The sequence below is a fragment of the Carassius auratus genome, chromosome 22 (assembly GCF_003368295.1).
Source record: "Carassius auratus strain Wakin chromosome 22, ASM336829v1, whole genome shotgun sequence".
Lineage (NCBI taxonomy): Eukaryota > Metazoa > Chordata > Actinopteri > Cypriniformes > Cyprinidae > Carassius > Carassius auratus.
This window is the reverse complement of record NC_039264.1, coordinates 33,997,311-34,016,634: the sequence shown is the minus strand read 5'-3', so window position 1 is coordinate 34,016,634 and position 19,324 is coordinate 33,997,311. Positions and strand designations below refer to the sequence as shown.

Genomic DNA, 19,324 nt, shown 5'->3' with positions numbered 1-19,324 from the left:
CCGAGTCGGCCAGCGATTCATTAAATAAGCCGTATAACATCAATTCTGCAGTGGATATTAAAATCCAAAATATAGTGAAAACACTGTTAATTAGCACAGTAACAAGATCGTCAGTTTAAGGCATTAACAAAACACAAGATACTTCTCTTTTCAATATAAGACTATTGGATAAATCTAAGACATATAAACTAAGATAGAAAGTAAGGAAAGAATGAGTTTAAGAGAATGAAAATATGAAATCCCATGTTTACAGCAATACGTGAAATTGCGTAGACATGAACAACCATAATTCACTTAATTAACCCTCGCATTGAGTTCCTCAATGAGGTTAAAATTATATTAAATGCAACAGCTCAGCTCAGAATCTGGAGGTAAGTTACTTGCATTGCCTGTGTAAAGGGGTTCCCTTTTGTTGTCATCGAAAGGTGGTTTCCTGAGGTTGCTGATTGGCTGGAAGTTTGGGGTTTGGGTGTTGGCTCGGCTGAACTTGGCTCGGGAGACGTGGGCTGGTTGAAGTTTTACAAAGGCACTTGAAGTTGGACTCGGAGACTGTGTTAGGCAAAACTTAATTCAGAACACGAAACTCTCAACAGAGAAGAAAAGAAACTAAAGTAAAAGAATAGAAATGAAGATTGATGAGACTAGGTGGCGTTCCTCCTCATGGTTTTGGAGGAGCTGGCATGTAAGCCAGAGCACGCTCAAAGAGCGCTAAAGATGATGACTGAATAGTAGTGACTAAAAGCAAAAGCTAAAGAGCTAAAAGGCAGTGGCTAAAAAGCATGACTAGAAGCGAAAACCTAAAAGCAACTTGACTATGGTGTCCTAAGTATTTAAACCGGGTTGTTAGACACATCCCAAATGTTGTCTCGACCAATTAGATATTGTCTTGCTCAGGGTGTTGATATATTTCTCCTCCCAATAAATAAATCAAGTCTTATCAGTCACATGGTCCGAATTTTCCCGCTCTTGCAGAGTATAATTTGGACATGATTTCTACAGGTGCATCTCAATGAATTAGAATGTCGTGGAAAAGTTCATTTATTTCAGTAATTCAACTCCAATTGTGAAACTCATGTATTAAATAAATTTAATGCACAGACTGAAGTAGTTTTAAGTCTCAACAAATAAAAAATATGATGACATGCCAATCAGCTAATAAACTCAAAACACCTGCAAAGGTTTCCTGAGCCTTCAGAATGGTCTCTCAGTTTGGTTTGGACAGTTGCCCAGTGGTCCAAATTCCTCTTTTCAGATGAGAACAAGTTTTGTATTTCATTTGGAAACCAAGGTCCTAGAGTCTTGAGGAAGGATGGAGAAGCTCGTAGCCCAAGTTGCTTGAAGTCCAGTGTTAAGTTTCCACAGTCTGTGATGATTTGTGGTGCAATGTCATCTGCTGGTGTTGGTCCAATAAAAATGACCATGCTGTTGGTGTGCTTGACTGGCCAGCAAACTCACCAGATCTGACTCCATGGAGAATCTATGGTGTATTGTCCAAAAGGAAAATGAGAAACAAGAGACCAACAAATGCAGATGAGCTGAAGGCCACTGTCAAAGAACCCTGGGCTTCCAGACCACCTCAGCAGTGCCACAAACTGATCACCTCCATGCCACGCTGAATTGAGGCAGTAATTAAAGCAAAAGGAGCCCCTACCAATTATTGAGTACATGTACATTAAATGAACATAATTTCCAGAAGGCTATCAGTTCACTTTTATTTGTCTTATGAAGTATTCTAATTTGTTGAGAGTGAATTAGTGGGTTTTGTTAAATATGAGCCAAAATCATCACAATTAAAAGAACCTACTTCAGTCTGTGTGCATTGAATTTATTTCACCATTTGAGTTTAATTACTGGAATAAATGAACTTTTAAACAACATTCTAATTTATTAAGATGCACCTATTTAATATGACACATTCAACTAAGAAATGATTAGGAGAAATGTTTCAAGCATTAATTTTCAAACACACACATACTTAACATGAATATGAACCCTTAAGCTATTCAGTAGTTAAAAAGACAAACAAGACATCTAAATGATTAGAAATATGATAGTCAAATGTGTGGGATACATATATGTTAAAGAGTTAAGCAATGGACTGATATTCATTTATAAGTATTTTGAGTTTATTTTGGTGCATCTACATCTGTAAAGGACAGTTTCTGTGCCATTCTGAACATAAGGACATGTTCTGTGGAGATCACAGAGGTTAAAAGATCTCAGCAATCTCAGTCTGTTTCCTTTCTTCTAGGTAGGGGAAACCAATCCAAAGAGCTTGTGATTGTAATGACTGTCATTGGTTTACATGTGACAGTCATGCTGTGCATCTCTTTGACCATCAATCTTGCTTACTTGTCCCAAAATTGACAATCTCCTTCCTGCGTTGGAATTGTCAATAAGTGTTCTTTTGTTTAATGTTGAAAGCTGCTAGTTGATGAACTTGCTTCAGACTGGCTGGTGCTTAGATGTGATTTATGTGCATCCTGTTGGTCTTAATCTTTTCTGTGGTATTCGGCTCCTCATATTTCAACCATGTTCTGATCGAATCTTAAATTGTCTGATTCGTGTCTGATACCCTACATCAAATAGTACGTCTGATTTATTTAACGAACAATGTTTAATAATCAAATTATTTTAAATTTGCGTCTGCTTACATTTTATATTCAATTCAATTAAAGTTTATTTGTATAGCGCTTTTTACAATACAAATCGTTACAAAGCAACTTTACAGAAAATTATGTTTCTACAATATTTAGTAGTAGCTTATTATGGTGACTGTCAGTTTGTGCACGTTTGACAGGATTTTTAGAAAAAATTAATATGAGACGTTGTCAGCTAGTCAGCTAGACGATGAACATTATTAATATTATTAATAATTATTATATGATGCAGTCACACTTGTAGCAATATTTGTTAGTTCTGTTTGTTGATTCAGGGTTAGCATCATCTGTGGTCCTCTGAGGGTCAGCATCATCTCTTCTCAGGTGTTCTGGATCCAGACTGGAGCTTGTGTAAATCCTAGTTCCGTGGCAAAGCATAGTAACAAAATAGAGACATCATTAGCATAGCTGCTGTTACATATTGCTTGTTTCTGTTACTTCTGCATATTTTGACACAGATGTTCAATACTTTTTGAGATGTTTAATAGTGCCTCCTACTGTATAACAGTGAAAACATAGAAAGCCAAAAAAATCTGTCACTAGCAGGGTAGAGTTGAATGATGGAAAATTCCAATAAAGGCGAGGAAAGAGTTAAATATCTTTTGGCTTTAAAATACATTTTCAATTTGTTTGTATAAGGAACTAAGAGGAATTAGAATTTATTGTTCAGTATATTTCTAGAATAATAGATTAATTAGCATAATGGACTATTTTCATTCCTGGTTTAGTCTTTCAGACTGCAGTATCACTGAAGAAGGTTATAAAGCTCTGGCTTCAGCTCTGAGATCAAACCCTTCACACCTGATAGAGCTGGATCTCACAGGAAATGATCCTGGACAATCAGGAGTGAAGGAACTCAGTCATATACTACAGGATCCAAAATGTCAACTAAAGCTGAGGTGAGTGTTAAAGATAGGTTTAATTATAACATCAATTATGAATTTATATGTATATTTGTCAGTTTTTGTCCTTTCTTGTGCTGTGAAGTTTCTTGCTTGTGTCTTCTTCCATTTTGGATTTGCCGTGGGTACGACAGATATAAAGGGTCAAACCACCTATGGCACTTTGTAAATGCTTAAGACTTTGGAGTGTGAATCTGGACTGTTTTAAATGGTTATATTTTGGGGAGGGGAAAATGTATTTGGTTTATTTGTTGACTGTTTACCACTGACAATGCATGTATAGTGTGAAATGTGTGTATAATCAATTTTCCTTTTTGTAGAAGGTTGAAAAATTATTACTTACCTTATACTTACCTTAAAATGGTTTATCTCTTGTGGGCGGAGCCTAACTATTAAAGTGCTGTTTTATTTCTCATTTGTGGCGGGAATATTAAGGACAGTTGGCAGTACAAGCCATGTCAGTTAAAAACCTTTTACGTAGAAGGAAGATCAGCCAAGAGCTGGTTGTAAATATTTTGTAGGGTTGTCAAAATTAGTGCATTAATGTAGGTGATTTAATGTTTCCGGTTTAACGGCATTAAAAATATAAACACAGTTAATGCAGGGGTGAGCTAGGGTTGGCCACCCCACTCACAACTGCTGCTTCTGTCTCTCTTTTTTTTCTTGAGTATAAATGTGTTTATTTAGATGCAAGACCTCTTTCATCCACATCAGACAAGAGACTTTTCAGATGTTCACTCAACTTTGCCTCAGACTGACTGACTAGTTAGGCACTAGTCAAATGACAACGGTAACAGTACAGGTGATGAGGCAGCTGTGGTCAGATGAGATGATGTCAGGCCATATGTCAGTAAAAACAAATTTTTCTGTCCTGTCAGCCATTATACTGTGCTTGTAGTGTGTACTCTTCAATTGCACAAATACGGTGGCTTGCGATGTAAACTGTATCATTTAATGTTAAATCAAGAATGAATATGATCATGCGTGTCAGATCCACGTCACGTTCAGCAGCAACAGCTCTTGAAGTTATAGTAGTCAAAAAACCTTAACCCAGCTGCTGTAATGTTAACCCTCTGGAGTCTAAGGGTATTTTTGGGGCCTGGAGAAGTTTTGTCATGCCCTGACATTTGTGCTTTTTTCAGTTTCTTATAAATTTCTAAATGGGTAAAGTCTAGTCTCAATATCTTTTATAGCTTTAAGGATTTATCCATACTTATTTTAGAATTTAGATGTAAACTTATTCAATTTCTGTATATTCCTACTCACTGAAGGGCACAGGTATACAATTTATTATAATGGGTTCACTCAAATTAGAAGTTTTTTTTTTTTTTTTTTTTTTTTTTTATAAAGTCTAATAATTGTTCAAATTGATAGCTCTCAATTATACTGTAATGTTGAATGGCTGTAGTCAATGTTTAATATTAGGAAAAAAATATTTCCTAGAGACATATTGGTTATACTCACCTTCAGTCATAATAAAAGATGCCATTATACAAATATTAAAAATATACTGCCTATACTGTTCTCTTTATATGTTTTGGTTTCCCAAAGAGTGCAATATAAATAAACAGCAAGCCAAATTCTATGCACTGAGCCAGGATATGAGCGCCTTGCTTTTAATAGTCCAGCGTATGATTTACAAAGTTACACTCATCGGCCACTGAACAGAGTAAAACTGTAAGAGAAATGAAAGAAATGTAGAAATTTACTATCAAATTGTAACAAACTTATTATCAGTTTAACTAGTAAAATGTTACGGATACATTGTTAACTCAGAAGTAAGTAAGCTCCGATCAACAATAACATAAACATCTTTGATTATATCACATTTAAACCTAACATACTCTCCTGCAATACAAATTAGACAGATTAATGATTTAAATGAAATTACAGCTAATGCTTACGACAGAGGATTAATTTAAATGTGACACAAACATGAGCGCTTGCTGTGTCATGAGTTTGTTGCTTCTATTACCTAATGTCTGTCGATCACTGAAACGCGTCAAAATAAGAGTCCTCACATAAGAACTTACACTCTAGAAGCAGGCAAAATCAAACTCATACAGAACATTAAAGAATCACAGAAATATAATACTGATACATGCAAAAGTCCAGCATAAATTATACACAGCCTCAAAACAGAAGCAGAACACTGTCTTTGTTGTTTCTACATTAATTTGAAAATTGAATTTGAAATTATTGCAATATAAAAGTATACTTAAGTTTAATGTTAGGTAGGATTAATCCTGATTCATTTCAGAAAAAAAATGTGCGATCAGATTAGTCTTTTTTTTTTTAATCGATTGACAGCACTAATATTTAGTATGTTTTTTGTATGTTTGTTTATTTGTCATAATTTTGTACATTTCTGCACTTTGGGACTGTGGACACAGGAAATAATTAATGACTGCGCAATGACGTGCTATTGTGGCTGCACCATCATTCCTGTGTTTTTCCAACCTTCATCTTCACACCATACCAATATCCAGTGACTACTGAATTGTGTCTAGCAAGTTAAAATATATTTATATACAAGCACTGTTTTTGTAATTTTGTCCACATCTGCAATGGTTCATATCACTGACATTACCTGATAAGTTAATAAATACACTAGAAAATTGCGCTCTTTCAAGAATGAGCATAAGTAAGAACATAAGGTAAGTGTTTAGCACATGCAGAGTTTGTTGAATTATACAGTTCACCCCTCTTTAACTTGTTGTTAAAATGAATCTACCAACCAAACTGTCTTTTATGTCCCCACTTATTTAAAAAATCAAACGTATACACTTGACTACTAATTTCTCCAGGTTTTTGGGTCCTGCTGCAGAAAAAGCCTTTCAGAATGTGAAAGAAATTGTGGGTGAAAACCTGTTACTCCTGAAAAAGCTGGATCTGAGTAAACTTGAACTAGGAGACACAAACATGAATCAGATCTCTGCTCTACTGCAGGATACACACTGTAAACTCAGCACACTGATGTGAGTATTCTTTTCATTTATTATCGGACATTTGAAGTATTTTAAAGGTCCCAGGTGACCAAAACACAATCATTCTAAGTAATCTCTAGATATAATCAATGAAGTATGTTGTGTTTATAAATTCCTCCTCTCCTGTTCATAATTTTAGTCTGCATAAGTGTGGTCTAACAGAGGAAAGTTGTTCAGCTCTCGCTACAGTCCTGAGATCAAACTCCAGTCTGAAAGAACTTGACATGAGCAACAATAATCTGCAGGATTCAGGAGTGAAGAAACTCCAGAACGGATTGGAAAATACAAACTGCACACTGAATAAACTCAGGTGAGTTCAGTGAACCACTGCTTGATAATAACAACATTATTTTAACCTTCTTGAGATGACTGTGGTCCTGGTGCAATCACTTGAATTTTTCCCTTATAACAGCATTTATGGTCATGCCAATAAAAAGACATCATTTGAAACTGTAAAGGGTCTTCTTTTAATTGTGTCCACAATTGGGCTTTTGCAAAATACATAAAACAAACAGGGTGGGTTCTGTGACCTTATTTCTGAAACAGGATGGCTTTCACAACTTGTTGCAGCAAAAACTCTGGCCTACATAATCCATAACTCAAAAGTTTTGTTAAATAATGTTAACTATGTTTATCTTACTATCTTTAAACAAAAAAACTATTTTTTTTGTTTCTGATATAGGGCCTATTTTAACGATCTAAGTGCATGGTCTAAAGTGCATGGCGCAAGTACACTTAAGGAGTGTTCGAATTCACTTTAGCTAGTTTATTTACAGGAAAAATGGTCAGCGTGCCCAATGCATGGTCTAAAAGGGTTGTCCCTATTCACTCAATGAGTAATGGGTGTGTTTTGGGCATAATGTGCAATGAACCAATCAGAGTCTCATCTCCCATTTCCTTTAACCCAATTGTGCCCAAATTTTTCTGAATGGTTTCATGCATATAGTAATGTTAATAGTGTCCTATGTGAACATGTTCTGCATTTATTTTCCCCAGGTTTTAGTTTATTTTCTTGAAAATCATATTTGAGTGTGTGGCAACTATAGTTGCCGGTGGGCAAATATGTTGTATTCACCCCTTCAATGTCAAATTTGAATAGGAGGAGAGCAGTTGGCATCTAACTCAAAATAACTGCTTTAAACAGATAAATCTTTATTCATATACAAATCAATTATTCATAAAAGTCGAAGAACATTCAATGCAACCCCCACCCCCCACAAAAAAAAGTTGCTTCTAGCTTATAATCTCTTGAATATGAAAACACTATAAATCAATTCGTCTTAAAATGGTGGAACATAGTGCAGAACAAAGTGCAGCCATTAAGTTGACCCAACAGGGTACTGTGTATCAATAAATTAATAAAAAAAAATAATAATAATAATTTGAATGAAGGAAATATTACACTATATAATAAAAAGGTTATACCGGAAAGAAAATTTCAGAATTAGAATGGAATCTTAAGCTACTAGTCATAAAATTAATTAGGGTCCTTGACAAATTAGAATGAAACTCATCCAAACTGGATAAAGGGGCCTCAATATTTTGCCCCTTATGAGACATAATGTTATAAAAGGGTGAAAAACATGATCTACATAAATTAATCCCATGTGTTAGTTCTTTATCTTTCCATTCTTCCTTTTGTGTGACCGACTGAAGTAAGTAAACTGCTGCTGTAAATCTCCTCTCATGGCAAAAGCAGACACAGGGACTGTAGAGCTGTGCAAAGATTGCTCTGTCGTCATCTCCTTTTGACAGATTTATTCCCTATCAAATGAAGGTCTACTGTACAGTATAGATGTCACTTAAAGAGTTAAGTTATGCTTTAGGTGGGATATTATGAAAGGAAAAAGCACTAAACAAGACCAATAACCTTGGACTTTGGCTAAGTTTACAAAAAAGTATAAGGGTCAATATCACCATAGAGTGCCTTTCACCCTCACAATACTCACACATTTTGATTTTAATTTACCATTCACTTTATGTCATGTCATAATAGTAGACACTCAAATACTATAATAAATATATTATCTGAGCTCCCACAATTTTTTTTTTTTTAATTATGGGCCATTTTTTAGAGCATTAAAGCATAGATATGTCCACCCTGTCGTGGACATAAATTAGTTAAATATGTTTTCATTGCACTATTAAGATACAAATGATACTTTCTGAAAGGTATGATGTCCCTTTCCTAAACAGGGTTATTTGTTTGCTTTCAAATTATAAATACATAAAAGATTTTATGTAAACTGTTTTTTTTTTTTTTTAAAGAAACTCTATTTTTTTTTAAAGAAATATTTGAATATTTGGACGCAGTTTTTTGTTTGCATGTTATTGCCCCCAGACCTAGCACAATGGATTATATAGGTATGATTACATTGTTATTTTAAATATTATAAAAAAAATACCAAGATGACAGGGTGGACGAGCCCACGACGGAGTGGACACATGAAGCAGAACACAAAAAGCATGACAAAATATGACAATGAAACATTTATTCAACTTAAAAAAAATTAATATATAATTACATTCTCAATCACATTTTTTTTATTACAACTATTATCTACAGCAGATGTTTCTATAAAATGTAATATAACATTTCTTTAAATTGCAATATTAACTACAAATGAATGCTATGTCCACCCTGTCATGTGTATGTCCACCCCATCGAGTCTAAGTGGCCGACAGGGTGGACATTTTGTAACAACGACAGGGTGGACATTTTGAGCTTCAATTAGCATATTAGCTTACAACAAACTGTGACTAGCTAAAAGAATTTGGTATATTTAAACTTACATATTTTGAAAATATTGTATTTTAATCACTTCCTGTATATTTTATGGCGACAGGGTGGACATGTTAAGCTTTGGCAAAACAAGTAAGCAAACTTATATGAAGAAAATTTGTCATTTGAAAAGTCAGCTGCAACTCACCTCAGCAGTTGAAATTCCCACCACTGAAGATATAAAAAAAATCTGTTGTGATGATGTCACTAATGGTGATAGCCTCTTCTTAAAGGGACAGATTACCCAATACGACAGGGTGGACAACCATTCAAGGGACATGGACAAACTCTTCTTTTTTTATTAAATAAAAATATTGTTTTTATTACAAAATGATCAATACACTCAATTTGAGTAATATCTTATTTAACAAAATATGAATAGGAAAACATTTTTTTTTTTTTTATTTATTTCACTATTTTACTCTCATTCAAATTTAATGAGCAGTGCCTGGGACATAGCAAAACAACATACATCCTCTCATACAAAACTAAAATCTATCTAAAGAACCAATTAATGCTTCTGTTATGAATAAAAAAACTTAGCCTAATATAACACGTTTGTTGAGTTATCATGGCAAATAAGTTATTTATGTTCAGGACACCAAAAGGCACATTACAGTGATGTTGACCCATAAATCTCCTGGAAGATTTTTGTTTGGATGATTCTAGAGATGATTATATATATATATATATATATATATATATATATATATATATATATATATATATATATATATATATATCATGATTTTTATATATATATATATATATATATATATATATATATATATATATATATATATATATATATATAGTCAACAATAAAAACTTATTAGTAATATGAAAATTACATTTATTTGGGAGGGTTTGCCTTCGCCATGCTTCTTGGAAGTAGGGGTAAGAAGCTGACAGCCTCATATAACAGGAAGGAAGTGGTACCTTATTTTTTTTTCTTGAAATCCTTTATTTGGTTTTTTACTTGCATGCCATTGAGAAATATAAGATGGATAACATCTAGAAAAATACTTGCAAAAGGAAAATGACAACTATAAACTGCGACAACTATTGTTGCCGGTGGGCTTAAATGGGTTAAGTGACATTTGTGCTCGTTCCATGGAGGATTTGCTATTTACACGTCAGAATTTGCAAGAACAACGACTGAACGCTTCTCCAGAGAGCAGGGCCGGTACCAAGGGGGGCATTTGTGGGCCAAGCCCCCCTATACAACAATAATATTTTGCATTGTAATCCTTTAATTTTAATATTTGGCATGTTTGTGCGCAGTTGCGAGTCCCTGTGTGTGTAATAAGAACAGTGTATGAACGTTGTGCTCATGCCTATAGGCAAATATTACTAACGCACTCTTTAAATAACGCCATTGTCTACCAGGTTTCAGTCGGTCAATGGTGCAGTCTATTTTAGTTGCCTTAAAATCGCAATGTGCCAACAATGCACCTGAACACTCCTAGTTTTCAGACCAGCACGCCCATGAGAGCACAAATGCAATGGCTATTTATACAATGTGGCAGAGGACGTGAAAATGACAACTGCATCGGACTGAAACTAGCAGAAAACGTATGCGTTGCGTGTATGATTGAGCCCATAGCATACATACATATCACTGTATCACAATTTTTTTAATTAATGTAATGTAATGAAACTATTGCCAGTATAATGGTAAAAGTATTTGAAATAAGCACAATGTCAGGGCTGTTAAAAAATCTTAATGCTTTTTGTTAAATCTCTTTTTGTTAGACTTTCAGACTGCAGTATCACTGAAGAAGGTTATAAAGCTCTGGCTTCAGCTCTGAGATCAAACCCTTCACACCTGATAGAGCTGGATCTCACAGGAAATGATCCTGGACAATCAGGAGTGAAGGAGCTACTGGATCAAAACTGTCAACTGAAGACACTGAGGTGAGATGTGAGGAAATAATAAAAACTTGAATGATGTGCTGGTGAATTATTTAAAGAAAAACTATTTCACTAATGTAATTTGATGCATAAAAGTAAAAACAACTTTCACAAATGTATCCATCAGATTTGGCTGCTATTTTTCATTACTGCAAGTTTAATTGAGAACTGAACTGAATTCTGGTTTGTCTGCTCTTCTGTAGGTTTTTGGATCCTGCTGCAGATGAAGCCTATCAGGATGTGAATAGAGTTCTGGGTAAAAACCTGTTACTCCTGAGAGAACTGAATCTGAGTGAACTTAAACAAGAACATAATGGATTAATAAAACTTGCTATGGTACTGAAGGACAAACACTGTAAACTCAACACATTGATGTAAGTTTTATCATTATTATGACCATTTTAATACTTTTTGCTGGATGTTTTATATATAGTGTACCACTTCTAACAACTAATTATGGTATTTAGTATTTAACAAATATTTATTTGAAACTAACTGATTTTTCTCTTGATGCAGTCTGAATAACAGCGATATCACAGAAGAAGATTGTCGTGTTCTGGGTTCAGCTTTAAATTCAAACCCTTCAAATCTGACAGAGCTAAATCTGAGAGGAACTAAACTCAGAAACTCAGGAATGAAGTCCTTCTCAACTCTGATTAAGAATAAACAGTGTAGACTGAAAAAACTGATGTAAGTAATTTAGTCAATGTGTTAAAATTACAACTACTGAAAAAAATATTATGTAAATCTCATTTTGATGGACTAAAGTAATAAAAGACAAAGCCAGGCTTTTTTCTCTCTCTCTTCTACAGGTTTAATTGCATCAGTATTACAGCAGAAGGTTGTGATGCTCTGACTTCTGCATTTAATTCAAATCCTTCAAACCTGATGGAGCTGGATCTGAGTGGAAATAAACTAGAAAACTCTGGAGTGACTCAAATCTCAACTCTACTGGCAAAATCTCAGTGTACACTGCAAATACTCAGGTTCGAATTTGGTGAATTTAAAAAGAAATCATTAATATATATTGTTAAACTATTTTAGTATACATTAGTATGCTTAATGTTTTTTTGTTTTTGTTTTTTTGGTCTTCCTCTAGACTCTCAGACTGTAGTATCACTGAAGAAGGTTATAAAGCTCTGGCTTCAGCTCTGAGATCAAACCCTTCACACCTGATAGAGCTGGATCTCACAGGAAATGATCCTGGACAATCAGGAGTGAAGGAGCTCAGTGATTTATTACAGGATCAAAACTGTCAGCTGAAGACACTGAGGTGAGATGTGATGAAATAATACAAAAATAAATTATATGCATTTGAATTATTAATAAAAAATATTGTTTCACAAATTAAGTCTGCTGCTCAAGATAAAATTTCAAGATAAAATTTTAATTGAACTGAATCCTGTTTCATCTTCTCTTCTGTAGGTTTTTGGGTCCTGCTGCAGATGAAGCCTGTCAGTTTGTGAAGGGAATTGTGGGTAAAAACCTGTTACTCCTGAGAGAACTGAATCTGAGTGAACATGAACTAGGAGACGCACGAGTGAATCAGATCTCTGCTCTACTGCAGGATAAACACTGTAAACTCAACACACTGACGTAAGTATTTTACATTTTCAGAATGCTGTCATTGCTGTTCTTAATGAACCATAATATAGATTTATCCTTATGTTATTAGCTTTGCATTTTTATTGTAGCTAAAATCAACTGAAGATTGTTTCCTGTCTTTGTTTTCTTTCTCTTCAGGCTGAATAATAACAGTATCACAGCAGAAGGTTGTGCTGCTCTGACTTCAGCATTCAATTCAAATCCTTCAAACCTGATCGAGCTGGATCTGAGTGGAAATAAACTAGAAAACCCAGGAATTAAAAAGATCTGTGGTCTGGTAGAAAACATACAATGCAGATTAGAAAAACTGAAGTGCGTATTGACATTAATCAAAATTACTATATGTTAAAATTATAATAATGTTCAATTTATTGTTTTCATATACTTTCACTTAGACTGTGTTTAGTGTTCTGCACAACATCTGCTTTTGTGTTTGACTCAAGAATTAAGTTTTGATAATTATAAGTTATTTATAAAGCTCAGTACTGTATGATAAACTGTATCTCAACAAAGAAAGCCATTATTTTCTGTTCTAGACTTTCAGACTGCAGTATCACAGAAGAAGGTTATAAAGCTCTGGCTTCAGCTCTGAGATCAAACCCTTCACACCTGATAGAGCTGGATCTCACAGGAAATGATCCTGGACAATCAGGAGTGAAGCAGCTCAGTGATTTACTACAGGATGAACAATGTTCATTAAAGACCATCAGGTGGAGATATCTTAACATTTTTAAATAACTTTGAAATAAACTTTCTGCAAACTTGCTGCAGTGCTGCATCAATAATCAATCAGTTGAGAAGTCATGTCTTCTTTGGGTTATTTTTTTAAATCACATCACAGCACATACAATATATAAGATTAGGAGCATTATATTATAACATATCACAATTAATGTGCAATTCTTCTGTAATTTTCTGAGAAATATGTTCCACGTGAATAGCAAATTTACCCTAAACAGACTACCAAATACTATTTTTTAAATACACTTATTTTGTGCATGGATTGTGCTAACTAGCGACTACATGTAGAGCATGGTTAGCATTTTAGCTACATGGTCCACTAATGACCAATATAACCTGCCCTATACACAGTTGTCATGGTTTCTTAAAGTACTTGGATTTCTTTTTCCAAATTGGCTAAATACCCTCTGATTTAGCCTTCTACAGCATCCACTCCCAAAACTCTCAAGAAGTGGAAACATAATGTCTCTTGTCCAGAAACCTAAATTCTTAATTCTCTTCTACACCCTGCAGGTTTTTGAAAAGTCCTGCTGCAGAGGAAGCGTGTGAGTATCTCACTAAAGTTCTGGGTACAAGTCCATTATTTCTGACAGAACTGGATCTGAGTGAAGATAAATTAGGAGATCTGGATGGAGAGAAACTCTCATCTCTTTTGATGGACTCCCATAGCAAACTGGAGAAAATGAAGTGAGTGAACATGAGTTTATACATTATAGCTTATGATTATTCATTATTAAAGACTGTCAGTCACATTTATGAGCATAAATAAAGATCTGATGATCTGATGTGTGCTGAATATGTATTGGAATATTAATGAACCTGTTTTATTCTGTTCAGGCTGAATAATTGTGATCGGACAGAGAAAAGCTGTTCAGTTCTAGCTACTGTTCTCTCCTCCAAAACCATCCTGAAAGAGATGAACCTGAACAACAGTCGTCTGCTGGACTCAGGAGTCAAAGAGATCTTTGAGGGACTGAAGAATCCTGTGTGTGAGCTGAAGATACTCAAGTGAGTGCATTTCACCAACAGATGCACTCAACAAAAGAACAATCATAATAGTATGGTTTAACTAAATATTTTTTTTCCCTTCTGTCATAACTTTGAGATTTGATTTGATCAATTTAAGAATTTTGTTTACTGACACTTGAAATTTAATTTGTAGCATTCACAGACACTAATTTTAAGTGGTGATTAGGGAACTAATTGACCACAACACACAAACACAACACATAATTCATTGGATAATGCAATGTTCATTTCTTATCTTCAGGCTCAGTAACTGTGCATTAACAGAGGAAAGCTGTTCAGCTCTTGCTTCAGTTCTCAGTTCAGACTCCAGCAGTTTGAAGGATCTTGATCTGAGCAATAATACTCTGAAGGATTCAGGAGTCGAGCTGATCTCTGATGGACTGAAAGACAACTGTAAACTAGAGAAGCTCTGGTGAGTTGTTGTGTGAATCTGGGTCTTTTGTTTGTTTAAATATTTATTCATCAGTAAGTAATGTAAAAAAAAAGTGTGTGTGTGCGTTTGTGTGTTTATATAGCACGTATAAGCATTATTTTGCAATCGTAATTGCTGGAAGCACTTTTTTTTTCTCACCTGAACATTCTCACAGTGCTGTAGTTCAATTTTCACAATGTATCATGTGACAAATTTTTGTAGTCATTCTGTAGTCCACATTTTGTCCTGTTGCACTGTTTTATATGACAGTGGCAGTCTAGGTTTATGACTGCTGCACATGAGAGTTCACTGACAAAACTAATCCAGTGCTGCAAATAAGTACAACAGCATTCCACTGAAACATTCTGACATGAATAAAAAAAGATTAATACACTTTAGTTGTTAGAAAAAGTATTAATTTGTTGTTAATTTAAGCAATGCATTACTTTACTCATTGCTTTATAAAAAAGTAATCTGACTTACAAGTAAACTTTTATTTCTTGAATTTCTAGATTAATGACATAATGATGTAAGGGAAACAGGTCAATTTAGCTCAAAGGGAATCATTTAAGATTTTAAAGGGAATTTGAACAGAATCATTGTTTCACGGCTGGTCACGGAGACGCCCTGCGGTTCAGTGAACGAGCCGTTTAACATCAACTCTGCGCTGGATACTAATATCCAAACTATAGTGAAACACTATCAATTAGCACAGTAACAAGATCGGCAGTTTAAGACATTAACTTGTAAGGACAAAACACAAGATACTTCTCTTTTCAAAATGAATAAGGCTTTATTAGATAAATCTAAGACATATAAACTAATCTAACACATAAACGCACGCACTCACACATTCACACAAGTTGCAGGAAGATCGAAAGTTGGGGAAAGATGAGTTTAAGAGGATGGAAATATGGAATCCCAAGTTTACAGCAATACTTTAAATTGCATAGACATGAACAACCATCAGTCACGTAATTAGCCCTCGCATTGAGTTCCTCAATGTGACTAAAATTATATTAGATACACCAGCACAACAAATATCTGGGGATACATTGCCTTCGTTTCCTGTGAAAGGGACTCCGTTGAAAGGGGTATCCCGGTGTCGCTGATTGGCTGGAAGTTCAGTAGTGAAGTGACGTCTTGGGAAGCCTGTGGTTGTTGGGCGTTGGCTGAAAGTGCAGAGTCGTGTGCGCTGGTTGAAGTTGAAAGGGCACCCGAGGTCAGGCGTCAGAGACTCGACTTTACAAAACTTAACTCAGAACACGAAACTCTCAAACGGAAAAGAAAAGAAATAAAGTTTGACAAGACTAGGTTGTGTTCCTTCTCATCGTGGCTAAGTAGCAGGCGTGCAGGCTGAACCATGCAGGAACCGCGCTCAAGCAGTGATGACGAAACCGCATGGCTAGAAGCTACAAGCTAGCAGAAGCATCACTAGAGACTAAAAGCTAAAGCTAGGTAGCAAAGCTACAAGCTAAAAAGCTAAGAGCAGGCATGACTAATAGCAGAGACTAAAAGCCAGAGACTAAAAGCAGACATGGCTAATAGCAGCAGCAAGGCTAGAACTAAAAGCCAAGATTTTACGATGTCCTAGGTATTTAAAGTGGCCTGTTGGCCACACCTCAAATGTTGTCTTGACCAATCAGATATTGTCTTGGCTCAGGGGTATCATAAATCATTTGTTTATCTTACAAAGCATGTGGTCCGAATTTTCCTGCCTTGCAGGGTCTAATTTTGGACATGATTCCTATTACCAGGTTATGATATATTTTACAAATAAATGATTGTCAGGACAATATCAAGCAAGAAAATTCAATCACACACATACCAGACATGACTATGTATCCTTCAGCTATACCATAGTTATTAAAGAAAAAACATACACAATAAGTGATTATAACATGATAGTCAAATGTGTGGGTTACACATAAATGAATATGGAGTGAAGCGATGGACTGATTCATTTATAAGTCTTTTTGAGTTCGTTCTGGTCCACATATATGTACAAAAGCAGTTTTCTTTGCCATTCTCTTGACAAATACTTCTGTGGAGACAAAATCCCTTCCCCCCTTAGGAATTTCAGTCTGGTTCTGCTAGGTGGGGGGAAGTCAATGGAAGTGTTTAACTCATGGGTTTCCATGTGATGTCCAGCGTTGCATTTCAATTACGAGCAACAAATTTGACACCAAATTTCTCTTCTTCGAATTGAAATTGTAAATAATTGTTCTAGTGGTGTTAATGTTGAAAGCTGTTGTGTGAACAAGTTGGTTGGTCATCTTGCTTGGTTCTTGTGGCACTAGAACTGATTCATGACTTCCTGAGGAATTCAGCTCGTGTTTCAATGCACACAGCTTTGATAGACTCTTTAATTTGTCTGGTTCGACTCATTTCTGTTACAATGACGTAATGTTAAATTTTTACCCCTGTTCTAGTCTTTCAGACTGCAGTATCACTGAAGAAGGTTATAAAGCTCTGGCTTCAGCTCTGAGATCAAACCCTTCACACCTGATAGAGCTGGATCTCACAGGAAATGATCCTGGACAATCAGGAGTGAAGGAGCTCAATGATTTACTACAGGATCCAAACTGTCAGCTGAAGACACTGAGGTGAGCTTACAACATTCAGTGCATTTATTTTAGGCTTCAGACATTTAGATACACACGTTCTAGCAAAAAAAAAAAAATTGGTGAAATACACATCGACGTCTATTGAATCAGCAATAATGATCCTTTTAACTATATTTTTATGTGTTTTATTTAGGGCCGGGACTTTAACGCGTTAATTGAGATTAATTAATTACACAAAAAATAACGTGTTAACTAAGATTAATTAATTACAGAAAAAAAATTCCCGCATTTTTAATAACTTATTTTTGCACCGCGGAACGTCTCTCACTGGATGAGTTTCGGCGGACCGATTATACTGTAGCACCAACTAGCGTTCGCATATCACTGCAGCACGTCGAGCCTCAAGTATCACCTCAACGCAAAACATATAGCAGCTAGCGTGGACTTTACACTTTATGTTGAACTATGTATTATTTTGTTGGTGCAACTGGCATTTTATGTTGAACTCTTTATTGTTTTGGCCAAGGTTATTGAGAGTTGGAGTTAGTATGTTATGGCCTCTGAAGCAACAGAGAGATGTTTTCTAATAGTCAGTGTTTCCAATGTTCTGAATGTAATTGACAGTATTGTGTTTTACTTAAAAAAACACTTTACAGAAGGTTCCAGCACCTATACGCTTCCTGAATTTCTGAAATGTACTATTTCTAAATTGTTTCTAAATATGCTATTGCTACACTTAATGGCAAAAATTGCACTGGTCTGCTAGACTTGGTTGAACAAAAATAAACAATATTTTGTTGCTTAAGCTTATGTATTCAGTCATTATTCAATGGTATACTATAAATCCATGTGAAAAAAAAAAAATACTTCTCACTGTTCTCAGGTCAAATATTTATATGTGATCAAAATGCGATTAATTTCGATTAATTCATTACAAAGCCTCTAATTAATTAGATTAATTTTTTTAATCGAGTCCCGGCGCTAGTTTTATTAGTATAATGAAGTAACAATTAAGTTTATTCTATTCTTCTCACAGTTCACAAGCCACTTACTGTCACGTTAACACTCATTTTGGATGTCGTTGTTTTCAGTTTGCACCATTTTTCTTAGTTTGTTGTCATGGTTGTTAATTGATTTGTCATTTGGCTCAGCTGTGTTCATTTAATTTTCACAGTACTTGAGTTCTCTCAGTTTCTGTTCAATGGGTCTGACCATGTTGATACTTTGTTGATGTTACCTGTGTCTTCTATGGACTGAGTGCTATATTAAAAATTCAGATCTACTGTTTCTTCATCATCATTGTGTTCATTTTCAAGTTTACTGCAAACTATGACACCTACTTTCATGTCTTTCACAAAGTTGTATTGCAGAACACATCACCCAATATAGATAAATAATATGATCATTATTTAAATAACCAAATACATTTACTTGGACATATTTGAGAATTGGAATACCAGATGTTTCATAATATAGTTAACATGTTTGTGAATGTTCAGAATAAAAAAGGAAAACTAAATAAATGCAATACATTTTGCATAGAGAGCTATAGTTTATTAAGTCTGTCATGTGACAAGTATGACATGTCACCATGGAAACAATACACATTCTAAAATAACAGTTTCATTAAGCTCAAACTGGGAGCTCAGATAGATATTTTAAACTTATATGTGAAAGGGTTAATATTAAACTCTTATTAAAAAAGACTATTAGGATTCTAATCAA

General features: G+C 34.8%; 1 protein-coding gene across 1 annotated transcript in view; it reads left to right on the top strand.

Moving 5' to 3' along the window:
- LOC113040609 (NACHT, LRR and PYD domains-containing protein 3-like) overlaps positions 1 to 19,324 on the top strand; it is a 173,761-nt gene that overhangs the window by 44,698 nt on the left and 109,739 nt on the right. The window contains exons 16-17 of the mRNA XM_026198908.1: positions 3,389 to 3,559; positions 6,370 to 6,540. Coding sequence (XP_026054693.1) covers positions 3,389 to 3,559; positions 6,370 to 6,540 — 342 coding nt within the window. The remainder of the gene's footprint in view (positions 1 to 3,388; positions 3,560 to 6,369; positions 6,541 to 19,324) is intronic.